The sequence below is a fragment of the Haliaeetus albicilla genome, chromosome 1 (assembly GCF_947461875.1).
Source record: "Haliaeetus albicilla chromosome 1, bHalAlb1.1, whole genome shotgun sequence".
NCBI lineage: Eukaryota > Metazoa > Chordata > Aves > Accipitriformes > Accipitridae > Haliaeetus > Haliaeetus albicilla.
In genome coordinates, this window is record NC_091483.1 from 42,660,272 (window position 1) to 42,677,275 (window position 17,004).

General features: G+C 43.1%; 2 protein-coding genes across 8 annotated transcripts in view; one reads left to right on the forward strand and one right to left on the reverse strand.

The window, feature by feature from the left end:
- Window positions 1-4,737, forward strand: part of CLCN3 (chloride voltage-gated channel 3) — a 76,742-nt gene extending 72,005 nt beyond the window's left edge. For all 6 annotated transcript variants that reach the window (XM_069786884.1, XM_069786897.1, XM_069786889.1 and 3 more), the window contains one exon: window positions 1,620-4,737. In XM_069786884.1, the coding sequence (XP_069642985.1) occupies window positions 1,620-1,778 (159 nt within the window). In that variant the 3' untranslated portion in view covers window positions 1,779-4,737. The remainder of the gene's footprint in view (window positions 1-1,619) is intronic.
- A 2,232-nt stretch (window positions 4,738-6,969) lies between these two features.
- Window positions 6,970-15,699, reverse strand: HPF1 (histone PARylation factor 1). Of its 2 annotated transcripts, none has more exons than XM_069786946.1 (8): window positions 15,619-15,699; window positions 14,297-14,459; window positions 12,532-12,718; window positions 11,914-12,012; window positions 10,720-10,870; window positions 9,914-10,001; window positions 9,193-9,365; window positions 6,970-7,242 (listed from the first exon to the last, which is right to left on the reverse strand). In XM_069786946.1, exons 1-8 carry the CDS (start codon window positions 15,673-15,675, stop codon window positions 7,111-7,113), a joined length of 1,050 nt encoding a protein of 349 aa, XP_069643047.1. In that variant the 5' UTR covers window positions 15,676-15,699; the 3' UTR covers window positions 6,970-7,110. The 2 variants fall into 2 exon arrangements, with proteins under 2 accessions (XP_069643047.1, XP_069643057.1); XM_069786956.1 differs by having other exon boundaries at window positions 14,297-14,456; window positions 15,619-15,690.
- Window positions 15,700-17,004: the final 1,305 nt, after the last annotated feature.

Below are 17,004 nucleotides of genomic sequence, written 5' to 3' on the forward strand. Positions count from 1 at the left end.
TTTTATGACATCGGCTGAACAATGAAATCATCTTATGCTAAAAATTTGTATTAAAACATTAAAAAAAATGTGCAAAATCCTTTTGTAGAAATGAAGCTGTTAATATGGACGTACTGTTAGTCACAACATTAAAGGAAAGTAAACAGTAGACTTTCTGATACTTTTGTTCTTGAGATCACATAGATCCATCTAGTTGAACTGCTGATTTCCCCAGGTGGGAAAGCATGCAGCTAGGAATACTTTTTCCCTGCCTAATGCAAATTAAGATTTTTGTATATGCCAATTCCTTTTTCTGATCTTCACAGCTTTAAATAGCTGTTAAATAGCAAAGTAAGTATCAATGTCTTTTGAGAAGCAAAGCCAAGCATGTTTTTAATGTATCACAGCATTAGATCTTCCCTGTAATCCCCCTCTATCAACAAGATTTTTTTAAAGTATTCTTATTTTTAGTAAAGTCCTGTGATTTTATGTAAAGTCCTGTGATTCTGCTGCTGTTACTGACAGCAATTAATGTACTCCTTTATAAAATGTTCAGTGATATCTTAAGCCACTAAGTGGCATGCTACTATGTTAACTGTCGACTTCAGAATCTAGATGATGTTTTAACCATGATGTTGTGAACTAACCTTAGATAGATGGTAGACTTTGTCTTAATTTGGACATGGGTTGCTAGTTACATCTCTACTAAACATACCCACCAAGTTTAGCTGCTTATATGCAAAACATGCTAATTATGTTCTCATTTTATGCTAATATTTCACAAGTATTTCATGCGTCCTTTAATAAGACAAAACAAAATGTACTAACCAGAATAACAAGGGCAGCAGCTCATTCATTCTGCTCTTTGCTTCTCCAGTGATATTATCCTTTTGGACAGTCTCACCCTTTCTGATGCTTCACAGAGTTATAATTTTAAAAGCCATGAAGACCCTGTCATAAGAGCACAGTATCTAAATTGGAAAATGAACATTTTCTTTCATTATTCACAATTTATTTTCTAAAGCTGTGATCTCCAAAAACTAGTTAACTATTGTTTATTTTACAAAAGTTTCGTGGCCAATACAGTGTGCTCCTATGAATACATTCAGCCTGAGCCAGTGCGTCAGACTGGAAGGATCCTTATGATTTAAAAATGGAGGGAAGGGGCGTTTGATTTGCTATTAGCATTTTGGGCCATCAAGCGGTACGTCACTTCTGATGGCTAGGTTGGAACATGCCTCCCTTATGAAATGGGATTAATATCACTTCTTTTTCATACCTCTTTTTTTCTTTGTCCCTCTGTTACTTTTTTGTTGGCATACGCTAATCAAAATTTCATTTTTGTAGAAACAAAAAGTTAAATAAAAATTGTCATGGGCTCTACTTGTATTACTTGTATTTCATTAAAATGGACTACAGCTGTCAGAGACCATCTGATATGGTGTCTCAGCTTTGCTGTCTTTTAACAAACTGGTGGTTCCTCAATATTTTGATTAATAAAATGTTTTTGTTTAAATAAGAAAATCAGGCTGTTTACTTTTGCTCTATTCCTGTCAACAAAAAGGACTTGGCTACAGATTTGTTCTGCGTTATTATTTTCCTGCTTGGATTAATATCGATCTTCCATTTATCCTTTTCAGGCGCCTCCTTGGCATTATAACAAAAAAAGATATCCTCCGTCATATGGCCCAGACGGCAAACCAAGACCCCGCCTCAATAATGTTCAACTGAAACCCATAGCTGAGGAGAGAGAGGAAACGGAAGAGGAGGTTCATTTGTTGAATAGCACAACACTTTAGTCTGGGGGATACTTCTAAAATCAGAGACGAGAGCTGGGTTTTTGCGTAACAGTGCTGCTGGAAATCAGGAGTTGGTCTGGGGGAGTATGTGGCGAGGAGGAAGGCTGATGGGAGCGTGGGAAGGGAGAGCTGCTGCCCTGCACTGGATGCGTCCCGAGACGTCAGGTCTGCCATGATAGTGCAGTGGGCGAGCCGTGCGAGGTGGTGCAATTCTCCAGCCCCAGCCTGGTACTTCAGCATTGAAGAGATGTGTTATTAGTCCCTGTTTCTGGAGGGATCATTCTGAATTGAGCCATCTTACGGAGACTGAAAGGTCTTGCCCTGTTTACCATTGAAAACTGTTGTGTTAACTCATGAAACGTATTGATTATTACACGTCACCTTTCTACATTCCAGAGGAGCTTTATTTCTCTCTCTCCTGAGCCGTAACAAAGCCTCTTTAAAATTGGTGTGCCCTTTCGAAGCAGTTGTTTCTCATATTGAGATGTACTGTGAGTTACTGAGGTTCGATCACAAGAAGGGAGGTTTTTCTTGTGCCATTAAACGTGTCAGTTTGTACATCGTGAAATGCTCGGGGCAGTACAGATCCACTGCAACAAAAACAGATTGAACAGGTAATACCTTGCAAGAACCATGCGAGACTTCTTTCAACCCATGTGCTGTCGTGATATGAGAAAAACTAAAACCAGATGAAACTAGCGTATCAAAGAAAGATACTGGTTTTGCTGCAGAAAATATCAATAATGTGACCTGGTCTTATGCAATTTTTGTATTATTGAAAACACTATGATATATACCAATGTTGTGCAGTATAAGGAAAAATACTGCTGTTCTACTAGTTAAGAGCTGGAACAATTCTGTATACGTGTATCTGGTAAAAATTGCATGCTACAACACTGGAGATCTTTTCCCCCCCCTGTAAAATTTGAGAACGGTCATTTTTGTTTCTTCTCCACAAAAGATGTTCCACTGCTGACATGGTAGGAAGAATTGTAACTCATAACTTGCACTAAATGTATATTATTTTTCTTGAAGTTTTACCATTCTTTATTTATATTTGTATGGATTAAAAAAAATCTATTAAATATGAATCAGTTAATATCTCACATAACTAATTACCTTTTTAATGTGATTTTATAGAATAATTTGTAATCCTCTGCAAGTAATGGAGGATTAGCAAATGTTTACAACTAGATGAAGGGTTTAAACGAAATTGTTTCTTTATGATCCAACATGCATATAAGATCATTTTCAACTGTAACTTTCACTGCCGTTACCTTGAGATTTCCTTTTTCCTTTACTAGCAGATAACTGGAACAGTAGTATTAAAATTTTATTTTAAAAAACTGCAGGGTTGTAAAAATAATAGGAAGAAAGCAACTATGATTATTAGATTGCTTTTGACTTCTTTTTTTTTTTTCCAAGTATATAGAGGTGTAAATGGTATGTAGCCACAGAAGGTGAGCAGCAGGGCAGAATCGAATCCAGTACTTGAAACTTTGGCAGGACTTTAAAATTCAGCAGCAACACACACGCTAGCAGGTGAACTGACAGATGCCTAACTTACTTACTTTTTTCTCGCAAATCACAAGATTAATTTGTTTCATATTCATTTTACCAAACCACCACAAACACATGCAGAGGAAAAAAGGCAATATGCTTTAAGCCTAAAGTAGGGAGGAAAAAATTTAAGAAATGTGGCTGACAAAAATCATGCTTTATAATACAGGGTTAGATGAAATTTCCTTCTTTAACAGTTTTGCCCACAAGACTGCAAAAATATAAATGGTAAAAGTCTAAAATAATAATCCTAGCTGTCTCTAAGGCATTCATCACAGTTACCTCAAACGTCTTTATTTGCAAAGCACTCAGTATGATTTTTATCTTAAGTACAGTAACATACTGAAACGAAATTCTGGTACTTTTGGCAAGCTCCAAAATAATGCCTGTGCTTAAGTGCGCTGCTGAATTGTTACTGATTTTTCTGAGTATAAAACTGCCATCTTATCATCACATCTCTTGCAGCAACTGGAACCAGTAGAAAGCGAAATTTGCCAGCAGGCTCATGGTGATCAGTCCCTGTATTAAAAACGGGTTTGGTACTGAAACAGGGAAACAGGCCATGGTGAAATGGGAGCGTTGCAGCAACTAGCTGCATTCTTCCACATGAAGTCAGTGCTAGTGGTTCAAAATTTGTTCTGTTACATTGTGTAAGCCTGAAGAAACTTTGTGAAGTTTCTTCTGTAAAGAGCAAGATTTGGCCCATTTACAGAAGGCAACTCTGGAGGTTGTCTGTGATGCTGATTTCTGTTGTCTTTTTTTTTCCTACAGTGGAAGAATATAAACGTACGTGTATAAAAATTGCTTTAAATCAGTTGGAAACCTCTGCCATGTCTGATGTTCTCATAAAACACTGCTGTGTGTACTGTGTTAACTTGCACCTAATTCTACAGACTGTACGGTCTGAATTAAAATACGGTTCACACCCCTGCTGTGTTTTATAATTTCAGTATGGATCCTGAGCGCTGCATATAAATTGTGCATCTCTGTTTACTCTTCTTACCTGCTAAGCTTTCCCTGTTGACATTTAAAATGTCTTCTGGTAAACATATGCTAGAGGTTCTGATAATGAAGAATGTGTGCCTGTGCTGTGCAACAAAGATTTTCTAATGTAAAACTTGCAGCGCCTTACTAATTTGAAAAAAGTTACTAATTTGAAAAAAAAAAATGTGGTAGATTGGAGGGGGAAAGTGTCAGCATTTTTTCTTTTTTAAAACCATTCAGTTACTGGTTCATGAAGAATGCATTCTTTGTTAATCTGTGATGTTGCCTAGAGCTGTATTTAATATTGATCTTAATGTTTTTATTTATAATAGTGTGGTAGAGCTGCATATCATTACAGTACAAATTCTGAATACTGTGATGATTTAATCAAACATTAAAAACTTCTGTATGACCAGTTATTGTTTTGTCATGTTTTCTCATTGTTTCACAAAAAATATTTGTGTTTATTTTTGTATTTATTTTCCCTGAGAGAAGATTAACAGCTAGGAGTTTTACATACAAAACTAGCAAGCAGATAACAAAGAAAAGAATGATTTTAGGAGGAGATGCATTCTTTGTATTGCCTAGTATTTGGCTACAAATCAGTAGCCAAATCAACTAAATCAAACAGATCAGTATTAGGTATTTTTTTTCCAAAATAGACATTTAAAAAAATTGTTTTAATTATAGAATAGTTGGCTTCCTGGTTTATAAAAGTGTGTGATGCTTTTACTGTCTAAAAGCCAGGATTATGTAGTTTCTACATGGTACATTTTTAGTACCTCTGGTTTAAAAAAAAAAAAGAAAGAAAAGGTAAGTTAGATATCTGTTGATGATCTATATTCATAGAATGGTTTGGGTTGGAAGGGACCTGTAAAGGTCATCTAGTTCTAACGCCCCTGCCATGGGCAGGGACACCTTCCACTAGACCAGGCTGCTCAAAGCCCCATCCAGCCTGGCCTTGAACACTTCCAGGGATGGGGCATCCACAGCCTCTCTGGGCAACATGTTCCAGTGCCTCACCACCCTCATTGTAAAAAACTTCTTCCTTATATCTACTCTAAATCCACACTTTTTTAGTTTAAAACCATTACCCCTTGTCCTGTTGCAGCAGGCCCTGCTAAAAAGTCTGTCCCCAATTGAATCATGTACAATACTTTGGTATTTTTTCAGTTGGTGTAACAGTTTTCCTTCTCTGTGAGAGGTTAATAGGCAAGACTGGAAAACCCATACTAAGGTCCCCATTTTTGCAGATTTAAGTTCATATTTAAATAACAATGCAAAACGTGCATACTTTTTTGTTACTTGTATGCTTTACAGGGCATTAATATGAAGGGCTCTTCTGCTTGGAACCTAAAAAGTAAGGGGGAATGAGATGGAGTTTTCAAGAAACTACCTGTTTTATACACACAAAGTTCTGGGCCCATGAAAAAGTCTTATCTATGCTTGTGCTTATGTTTGAATAAATGGAACATTCATATGCTGATTGAAAGGGGTAGGGTTATTGAATTTAGAAAAGTAGATGTGGCATGTGTTTCTGAGGCCTGAAAATACCTTTTTGATTTAAAAACTTGAGATGATACACTTTTGAAGCACGCTGACTTACACCATGAATTATTTATTAGTTTGTGCTGGAAGGGACCTTTGGAAGTGTAACAATTTGCTAAAAACTAGGGACAACTTTCAGATTTGAGCATATTGCTCATGGGCTGTGATCTTCCTTAGCAGTACTGTTGCCATGAGCAATGACGTAAACTGCTACAATACAAGTCAAGTCACTGTACCATAGCAGCAGGCCTGTTGAGGAAGAGCAAGTGTTATTTTCCATTGGTTTCTAGGCTGTTTGTTATTTCAAGCAGTTGCCTGAGAATAAACTCTTGAAGTGTCCTAACAATAGAGGAGGTTAGTGGGCCAATGAACTTGAAAACAACTTGCTTTGTGTACAAAATCAATTCTGTTTTCAGTCCAGATGAGTGAAAAGGGGGTGACTTCATCTGACTAATAAGGTAGCAGCTGCCGCAGAATTTCTAATTTATCTTGTAATGCCAGTTAGCTGTATTTTAATCCTGTTTATTTCCGGTTGATTCGGCCAGATCGGGAAGTCTGAGGCCAGATGCACGCTTTGCGATAACGTGGTGGGAGAGAACCGCCGAGAGCACGGAAAGGGAGCGCGGCAGCTGTGCCTCGGTCGGGCACTGGTCCCGACGCCCGTGTCCGAATCACTTCCCCAGCGCCCACCGCTTCTCTTTACGGGACGGCACACCGTAGCCTCCCTCGCTGCCTCCTTCCTTCTGGTCAGGGGCACGGTGACCCTCACGGGCCCGGGTCTGGCCTCAGGCCCAGAAACGGAGCCGAGTCCCGAGCGGACAACGGGGCGCCGCGGCTCTTCCGCGCGGAAGCCGCAGGCGCGGGCAGCCCCTCCCGCCGCCGGCAGCCCCGCCCGCGCTTCGGCAGACCCTCGGAAGGCGAAGGGGGCGGGGCCGAGCGGGGGGCGGGGCCGCCCCTCTCCCAGCCTCACGCGCGCCGGCTTCCGCCCGTCGGTTGCCGCACTGGCGGCACGTGACGCGCCCCCCGCGCCCGCCCGTCTTTCCCGCCCGCCGCCGAGGGCTGAGGGGGAGCAGTCAGCAGCGAGAGGCACCGACCGCCGTCCTGAGAAAAGCTTTACTGGCCGCGGGGGGAGCGCCGCGGAGTACAAAAAAAAAAAAAAAAAAAAAGCACAAACACACACAAAAAGGAAAGGAAAGGAAAGCGGAAAGGGAAGAGGGCGCCCGCCCTGCTGGGGGCCGGCTCAGGGGGCGAGCTGGTCCACCTTCTCCTCCCGCCGGCTGGCCAAGTGCGACTCGATGATCTCGGCGAAGAGGTTCCTCTTCAGCAGGGTGTAAGCCAGGGGCAGCAGCTGACCCACCGTCTTGTGGAAGTACTGCGGGCGAGAGGGAAAACGAGAGGCGCCCTGGGGGGTCAGTGGCTTTGCTCGGAGAGGGAGGGCGGCCGCCCCGCTGGGCTCTGCCCCCTCCCTTCTTCCTTCCTTCCTTCCGACTGACTGACTGACTGACCCCTTCCACCGCTCCCGCACCGACCGAGCACCTGCTCCTTCCTGCTACACCTGCAACTGCCACAGCAGCGTCAGGCTGGGCTACCCAAACTGCCGCAGCGAGAGATGGAAACGCTACTTGCAGCGGCGCAAGAGATGATAACTACTGTTAAGGGATGCAGACGTCCAGCCTGCGGTTGAAGGCCCACGTCCCGTCACCATCATAACCCCCTTGAGCGGTGGAGTGTACTTACAGTAACCATGTAAGTGCTTCAAATGCATAAAAGTCAGAGCATAGCTGTTAGCATTTGTGACGGTTATTGTACATGTAAGCCCACTGCACCTCCCCTTATGACGGGGAAGAGGGTGAAGTCCTTTTCCATGCCTTGAGCTACAGATAGTGTCAGTGTTTCTTCTGGCTCTGTAAGCAAGGGGACAGGCAGGCTCCTGTCAGAACCAGAAAGCAGCTCCAAGTACCTCTGGACAGGCAAAAACACTCGGACCAAGCCGTGGTGCTACTTATGTACAAAGCCACCCTTCTCCCTTTCTGTTTACTAAGCTAGAAAATGAAGTAAGGTCTCTATTTTTAGAAACAGCTGCAAAGTTACAGCTGTTCCAAATTGCTACATAGGATAGATATCAGGACACATCATAGTATTGTAAAGACATAATTTGTCATTGCAGGAGTTTTTCAGCGGTTCATCTCCTGTGCTGAGAAGCACAAAGCGTGAAAGATGGGGGTTTGCCTCCACCTACTCAGCCAATTGCACTTAACCATTTCCTTCACTGCCCTCCCAGATGCAGGAAGGAATTGAGCAGTTGAAGCAGCACAGTCACTGAAAGAAGGGTCTCATAAGCTCATGACACTCATAAGGGTGTCAGAGGAAAATAAAACACATTCTCAGATGCTGCAGGGATCTTACTTAAAAGAGCAGGGCAGGAAATCTAAGAAACACAGTAATTTAACAGTGTATGGAAAGAGCTGCGAGTTCTCCTTTGTTTCAGTGGCAAGATATTTTAACTAACATTTACACAACTTTTCTGGGCCTACATTTAGTATTGCAAGATTTTCATCCTTCTATGTGTTGCTTTGGAGTGCCCCTTAGCCAATAATGTTTTACTAAGAGAAGATACTTTGCGTTCTGTGACCATCCATTCATATTACATTGATGCTGAGGCTTCTTTATATGTTATTTCCTAGCCACAGATTTATTACAGAGGTAACCCTTTTCATCAACGAGGCAGTGGCTAGTACAGAACAAAAAGTGTTAAGCAGAATCTTTACATGTGATTAAGTGCTAGTAAGTCAGTCAGCTTATTTATGATACCCCCTGTTAACACAGAACCAGAGACACCTGGTGGGAGGTCTTTTATGCAGCTATACAGTGTAGCTAGGCAATGGACCTAGGTTCCAGTTTTTTTCAGCTGGGGTTACCAACATCAATCTGTTCCTTGATCCCGTTGAATATGAGTGCTTGCACCCATAAAAGTAGTTGGGGTTAGCTATTCAGTGGATCTGGAGCAGATATTCTGCGTTTTAGGAGTCTAATGACAACTCCTTGTCTTGCGCACATCAAATCACACCAGTTAAATGCTGCTTAAGTGCTTCTGGATTGCAGGACTGTGCTTTCATACAAGCCATTTTAAATTCAACAAGGAATGGTGTCATGTGACTTTTTAACAGTCTTCACAAATTAAGAATATTCCTGTAGACTTTTATGATTCCTAGGCATAATTACACAATAGAGTTGGGAATAAAGATCTATGACACAGAACAACTCCTGGCCCATGCATAAAACAATGCATAATTTTGTGAAGTATGATTGTTGTAGTACTCACGTGTGATCCATAGCAAAACAGGTCCATGCCCAGTTCATACCCCATTCCATAGTCACATTCATCATTAGCAAACTGAACAAAGGTCAGCATTTCTTGAATGGGTGCAAAGGCCTTCAGTCTCTCATCATCAGTAGGAGCATCAACAATGGCCTTGCAAATTTTTTTAAGATTAGCTGCAAAAAAAACAAAACCAGAAATATTTAGATGTTTAAATTTAATATTGCGTAGAAGTAGTTTGTGGCAAAAACGTATCTGTGTGTCACACTTACATGAAGACTAGGTGGGCACACCCAGAGCTGCTAGTGAAAAAGCTTCCCCCTTCCCTTTGCTGCTCGTTCTTGCCCCACCACGCTCATCTACCTGTTGCCCATATAGAGACACTTTGTGTGGTGAACTTGCATCAAGGAAGTGATTCTGGTTAGAAGAACACTGGGAGAAGAGGGGGGATAAGAAATAAACCCGCAAATCCCTGATTGTAAATCAGTTTTTTCTGATCTACCTCCTGCACAGCTGTGCCAATACAAAAGACAAGGTCATCAGAACTACTACTTCAGGAATTATTATTTCAGATTTAGCACATTTTATTGATTCTCATCTGGTTCATTTACAGAAAACACTTTGAGCTCAAATGTGATGGTTAAGAATTCTGCCTTTTACTCCCACCACTCACGTTCAAGTAGGAAATATGAATGCAGCAGAATATAGTAAACAAGATATTTACCATTTGTTTCGGGAAGTTCTCTGTATCCAACATCATTTTTGTCTACAGGAACAACTAGGCCTGCTCCATGAAATGCTTTGGTCACCACCTAAATAAAGAAACAGGATAATGAATATAGTGCTGAAAGTCAATACTGTGACATAAAAACACTCACCTCACTAAACAACATTAACACTTGACTGCTGGTGGTCAAACTTAAGGTAGTGTCCAGGCTTCAGCATATCAACTTAGTTTCAAATTATGTAGCAGTTACTTTTAAGTATTGAACTTTAAAATAACTGGAAACTCCATTTCAGTCAAGTTTTGAAATCTAGGAATCCTTGTAGTCACTTGTGTAGCACTGTACTACATTTGTTTAGTCACCTCCTACCATAATTATTTCTGATAGGTATGTGAAAAACCTCTATTACTAATCCATATCATCCTTAGTAGTCCTGTTTCCAATAGATCCAACCCAACTGTTTACATGAATCTTCACTTTGAAGCACTTTTCTCCATGTTCCCCCTTTGTTTTAATTTTTAGATTATTTTCCCTTATTGGCTTTTTTCTTTATTGAATGCCAAGCTATGGTTTACAGAAGTAAAGTGTTTTGATTTAATCCCATTATTTGGAACACACTTGTATTAATCTTCCCTCTCCTGAAGTTTTAGAGAGAGAGCTGATTAGCTCTGGAAATTCCTAAATGAACCATCCTTACTGACTAGAAGGCGGAAAAAATAAAAATAAATAAATAAAAGAAAGAGGCAAGTAAATGAAAAAAGTTTAACAGAACTTAGTTCTCTCCAGTGGATCAGGAAAGTCATACTTTCTTATCTCTCTGTTTCATCTTCATGGTTTTTTGTTCCAGAGAATAACCCAGTTCTTTTGCTGTTCTTGTTAGTTTTTCATCTATGTCTTTCAAAATAGCATTTTTATTTTTATCAGTCACTTCCTTAAGTTTTTTTGACAAAAATAATCTGCAAATAGAAGAAAAATGTCTTAAAGCTTAACAGAAAACAAACAAATGAATAGCCTTCTAATCACTACACCTCCAAATCTCATAATGAAGATTAGCAGTCACAGGTTTATTTATACACATAGAAATGGGAATGCAAGCCTCTTATAAACAAGAAAGAAAAAAAGTTGGGCACAGACAGTACTTTGGCATTTCCTATTTGTATTTGCATTACAATATAGTTTATGCCATCTGCATGTGCTGTAAATTCTCCTGGACTCAGTAGCTGTCCATCTTTCTATCTTAGGAATTCAGTTGCTGCTTCAGTGCCGTATACACTATTTGTCATCCAAGTCATGCACATAAATACATATTTATGAGTTTCATCATGGTGCTTGCAAAACAAATGTCCTCGTTTAACTCTGCACTACACAAGCATTCCTTTGCAGGAGCTATTCTTCAGTATGCTTTCACTTACTACATGCGTCTGTCCTTAGAGAGCTTTCTATTTTCAACTGACAGGTGATGAAATCTGTTGTTTATATTCATGATGCAGGACCATGTAAAGCTTCATGAATCATACTGAATTACATATCCATACAAATGTTATCCTGCCCCAGGTCAGAAATGGTACTTCTTGTAGTTATTCATTATATACAAAAATAATGTATTTTTACGTAGGCAAGAATAAGAGCTAGATGCTACTTATTTAGTATGACACTCAGATTTCATTCACCACTGTTTGAGATGCTCTTTCTTTACTTATGAAGTATTTTAACACAACCAGTGGGCATTTTTTTTCCCCAGAGCCTATCCCTGCCAATGTATTTAAAGAATGAGATAATTAACACTTATCTGTTTTACTTGTAAAAGGAAAACACTTTCAGGAAGTCTATTAAGGCTTATGAGAGTACCTTAAAACTTGCTAGCAAGAGCAGAAAGTGAGGGTTTCTTGAGAAATAAGATACACAGTAAGTTAGCTGCATTATTCCACATCACATCTCCCAATTAATAGTTTCCCTTCTACTCTACTTTTTATAAATAAAAGTAAAATATGAACCTTACTTGACTGCGGCAAAGACATTATCACCAACTTGTGCAATCACGCAGCCCTTCTTAGCTTCATTAGCACCAACCCACACTGGAAGCTCATCTGGCACATCCCTATTTATAGAAAAAGTACACACAAATAGTCAAGCTGTGTCCATTTCTCCTATTTCAAAGTAAACTGCCCTACTGCAAAGTAATTTGCTTCCTCACCATGCTGCCATCTCCTTCAGAAACCTCACAAGAAACGCCCTTAGATGTAAAGCTCCAAAATTTTACAGCATGGCTTTGAAAGGAGCTTCTCTCAGTACATGCAGAGAGAATACACGTTCCCTTTATTTCATAAGGCTTGACTTTTTCTTCTAAGTATCATGGCAAAAGTTAAAAATTAGTAAGCAAACGTGCTCTGGAGGGTTGGGGGAGGTGGTTTAATAAATATTTAAATCTAGTCTTCAACTCCAGTATCTGTGATCTTTTTTAATAAAAGAGATCAACCCATGTGTTAATATCTTATTACAGAAGAGAAAGACTGTTTGATGATAGCGCACAATTCTCAAATCCTGCCTCAGGGAAAAAAAGAGGAGACAAAGCTACACATAATTATAGTCCAGCAAGAGCATATATTCAATAAAATACCTGAAATATCCCATGTGATACTGTGTTTTGCTATCCCCAACAAGTATTGTCTGGAATTCTGGGGGATCATAGAAGAACCTCCAATGAAGATTGAAGTCCAGATCTGTTGAGTTTGCTTTTTTGTGTTTTCCAGCAAGAATATCATATGGTCCCACCAGCGTAAGTCCAACACTTGACACAAGTGCATCTGAAAAGCAAAGCATGAACTGGTTTACTTTCTGGTGGGTGCATATCTAGACCAAGAAGTTCCCATGTCACTCAGGTATCAAAAGCTTCCATAAATCCAAACAGTCAAACACTGTTTACCAGACAAGGAAAAAGCTGAGACATTCTTCTATTCAGATAGCTTTCATTCAAGAGTTAGGTTATTACACTTCCCCATAAGTAGTAGTAGTCAACGGTTCAGTGTCTGGATGGAGACTGGTGAAGAGTGGTATCCCTCAGGGGTCCACACTGGGACCAGTACTGTTTAATATCTTCATCAGTGACACAAACAGTGGGATCGAGTGCACCCTCAACAAGTTTGCAGACAACACCAAGCTGAGTGGTGCGGGTGGCACACCTGAGGGACTTGGACAAGCTTGAGAAGTGGGCCCATGTGAACCTCATGAAGTTCAACAAGGCCAAGTGCAAGGTCCTGCACATGGGTCAGGGGAACACCCGGTATCGATACAGGCTGGGGGATGAAGGCATTGAGAGCAGCCCTGCCGAGAAGGAACTGGGGGTACTGGTGGATGAAAAGCTGGACATGAGCCGGCAATGTGCACTCACAGCCTAGAAGGCCAACCCTATCCTGGGCCGCATCAAAGAAGCATGATCAGCGGGTCAAGGGAGGTGATTCTGCCCCTCTGCTCTGGTGAGACCCCACCTGGAGTACTGTGTCCAGCTCTGGAGTCCTCAGCACAGGAAAGACATGGACCTGTTGGAGCTGGTCCAGAAGAGGGCCACAAAAATAATGAGAGGGATGGAACACCTCTCCTGTGAAGACAGGCTGAGAGAGTTAGAGTTGTTCAGCCTGGAGAAGAGAAGGCTCTGAGGAGACCTTATAGCAGCCTTCCAGTACCTAAAGGCGGCCTATAAGATGGGGAGGGACTTTTTGGTAGGGCTTGTTGTGATAGCACAAGGGGTAATGGCTTTAAACTCAAAGAGGGTAGATTCAGACTAGATACAAGGAAGAAATTCTTCACTGTGAGGGTGGTGAAACACTGGAACAGGTTTTCCAGAGAGGTGGTAGATGCCCCATCCTTGGAAACATTCAAAGTCAGGTTGGACTGGGCTCTGAACAACCTGATCTAGTTGAAGATGTCCCTGCTCATTGCAGGGGGGTTGTATTAGATGACCTTTAAAGGTCCCTTCCAACCCAAACCATTTTATGATTCTAAAAAACCCCCTGTCATTTCTGGAGCATCCAGGCATGCCTTATTCTGTTGTATAGTAAATTTGGGGAGTTGAAACCCAGATTCATATGAGGAAACTTCAGTTCCATACTAAACATTTTAAATGTACTTGTGAGAAAGGCAGGTTTAGACAACATTTAGTCCCTTTGTATTACGCAATTTCAGTAATTATATTTTAAAAAGCTTGAAGTGTACCGACATCTCTGTGATTATCTCCAGTATTCTTGTTTAGACTCATGTAAATATCCTGCATCTTAACTGGAAACTGAAGCAGCGTTAGAATGCATCTGACCACCTCCAGTTTGCCTGCCTTCAGGCTGTCCTTGAGAGCAAAAGTTAGAAAAGGCAAAAAATATTTAAAAACCCACCACTTGGTTTCTCAGGATCTAGTTCCTCACAAAACTTCCAAAACTGATAGAAGTCTTCAGGCAGCCTAAGCCGATAGCATGTTTCTGCTTCTTGACGAAGACTGTCCGGGATATCTGCCTGATTAGACCTTCTCTTCTTGACATCTCCATTTTTTTCACACTGCGGATAAAAAAACCCCATAACACCAAACTTCATTTAGTTGCTTTCTGTCAGTTCTACTGAGGGATTTTACTAACTTTCTGCATTAATGGAGGAACAATGATTAAGATAATTACATCACGCTTGTTACTTAACCCAGGATATACAGCAATTAGAACACTTATTTTGGACAGAATCCCTAAGAAGTGCATTACCTGAGACGTGCTAAACACATATGAAATAGCAAAGTACTACTTTGATATTAATGGGTCAACATAACCAACAGAAGTACTTCCATTAGTCAATCAAGGAAAGGACTAAGCAATTGCCAAGTTTAATCTAAGTTCTACATTGTTTTAAAACGACCTTTTCCAATCACACAACAGCTTGCATCCAAGAAACTCGTGTGCTTTACAGACAGTTGGAAGCAGGGATACTATTTTGTCATGTCTGGTTAAACGACGCAAGAAAAATCCCCTAAGCCTCTACTATCTGAGCTACTCCACTATTCAACACCTGAACTGGTGCAGTTTACAGCAGAGCATTTTAAAAACAGCTTAAAGTTTAAGTTGTTGCAAAAAATGAGGTAACATGAACCGCAACAGGCCGGGAGATGATCCGTTCAAGCACGCACACCACTAAAGCGGTAACCTCAACTACCTTCGTCCCCACACGAAGCTCCAAGAACGGGTCGGAATCGCTACCCGCGTTTTAAAAAACAGCAACAATGATAAAAACTAAAAAACAAGAGCAAGGTTTCTCTTCCCCGGCTAGGACAGCACAACGAGGCAGACCTTCCGCCGCCTCAGCTGGGTACCCGACGGCGGCCCCCCGCGCCGCCCGCACCCGCTCCCAGCCGCAAGACGCCGCGGCTGCTCTTCACAGCACCCCTGAAACGCGGCCGCCGCCCGCGAGAAGCCCGTCTCGAGAGGCGCGGCTCCCGCCTCAGAGGACCGGCGGCCCTGCGGCTTTCCTCAAAGCCACGGAGCAAACCAGGACGAGGGGCAAGGCGGCCGAGGCCCGGCGCCGCCACAACGCAAGCCCCGCCGATTCGGGCCTGCGGCCCCACCGCCCCGCCCCGCCCCGGGGGTGCCTCAGGCCGCGGCTGCCGGCCCCTCTGCCCGGGGCCCGCCGGCAGGCTCGGCCACCCGCCGCCGCCGCCGCCACCCCCGCTAACGGCCACCTGGTCGCCGGCCGGGCCCGCCGCCCCGCGCGGCCTCCGCTTCCCGCCACCTGTCATGCTCCCGCCGCCGGCCGCATCACGTCGCGCCCGCCCCTTCCGAGGACCTGCTCGGCGCCCCCGCGCGTGCGCAGGCGGCGGCGCGCGCGGCGGGCCGGCCGCGCCCACGCCCACCTCGCCCGCCTCGCGCGGCGGACAGGCGTCGGACGGCCGCGGCGGGGTGTCGGTGTGCCCGGCGGCCGGAGGTGGAGGCGGGGAAGGGGGGAAGAAGGAAGGAAGGAAGGAAGGAAGGAAGAATACCCCTGGAGGGGCCGGGAGGAGCCGGCCCTGAGAAGGCCAGGAGGGAGCGGGTGTCTCCGGGAGAGAGGAGGGGCCTGGCAGGGGGCCGGCTCGGCCACCGCCGCCAGCCCCCGCCCGCTGAGGGGACTGAGCCTCAGCACGAGGAGGAGGAGGGGGCGGCGGCGGGCAGAGCGCCTTTCCTTCCCACGTAGGCGCCCTGCTGCCAGGTGAATAAGCGCTTTTACAAGGGCGATACGCAGTTTTACATCTGCGCATCAGCTCCGGAGCCAGCCTGTTCCGGAGCTGGCTGGCAAGAGAAGGAGGATTAGAGCGGGCGGGAAGAGGGCGCACAGCGGTACCCGGGCTAGAGCGAGCATCCCTGCGCCTGAGGGGGGAGCGAGGGGGAGGAGAACGAACGCAGTTAACCCTTGACTGCGAGCACATCTGCGGCTGGAGCTGGGTGCTAGAGATCAAGGCGGGGGGAAGCTCACAGCTGTGTTTCCTCAGCGGTAGGCTAGGTCACCTCAGGACTGCCTATAGACACACGCTTTCGAGGCTGATTTTTTTTTTTTCTTTTTCCCCTTCTTAGACATACGTGCAAATTCCTGTAATACAAATTAGGGTAGTATATTGGGCTGAGACAGAGAAAAAAAAATTACCTGAATATTAAGTGTAATCTTTCTCTTCAGAGCTAAAGGCATAAGAGAGAGAGGAAGCAATACTAGTTTTCAGTACACAGAAAAAGGGGAGGGGGAGGAGGGACCAAAAAAAACCAAACAATCCCCTAAGCCTCTGCTTTAGCATTTCACAGCTGCCAGGAATACAAAAGTGTCATCACATTATCTCACTCCAATGAAAGAGTCAAGGCACCAGTGTGTAACATGTAGCAAGTGGGACACATCCCTCAGTTTAGGAAAGCACATAACCACATTATGCAACATCCACTCATTTAAGTATATTGCTGAAATGCTTTGCATAGAAAAAGGCCTAGAAAACCAATAACACAGAAGGAGGAGGTGGGAAGCTGGTTATATATAAACCTTTGCTTTTTCATTTCAGTAAGTCAGATTGCAGTGGATGTATTTAAAGGAGCATAATGTAGTGTAGCTA

Coding starts and splice junctions, on each gene's coding strand:
- HPF1 (XM_069786946.1), bottom strand. CDS start 15,675: ATGACAGGTGGCGGGAAGCGGAGGCCGCGCGGGGCGGCGGGCCCGGCC. Junction 10,871..11,913: donor AATGTCTTTGCCGCAGTCAA/GTAAGGTTCATA, acceptor TTCTATTTGCAG/ATTATTTTTGTCAAAAAAAC. Junction 9,366..9,913: donor AGAACTTCCCGAAACAAATG/GTAAATATCTTG, acceptor TTTTTTTTGCAG/CTAATCTTAAAAAAATTTGC.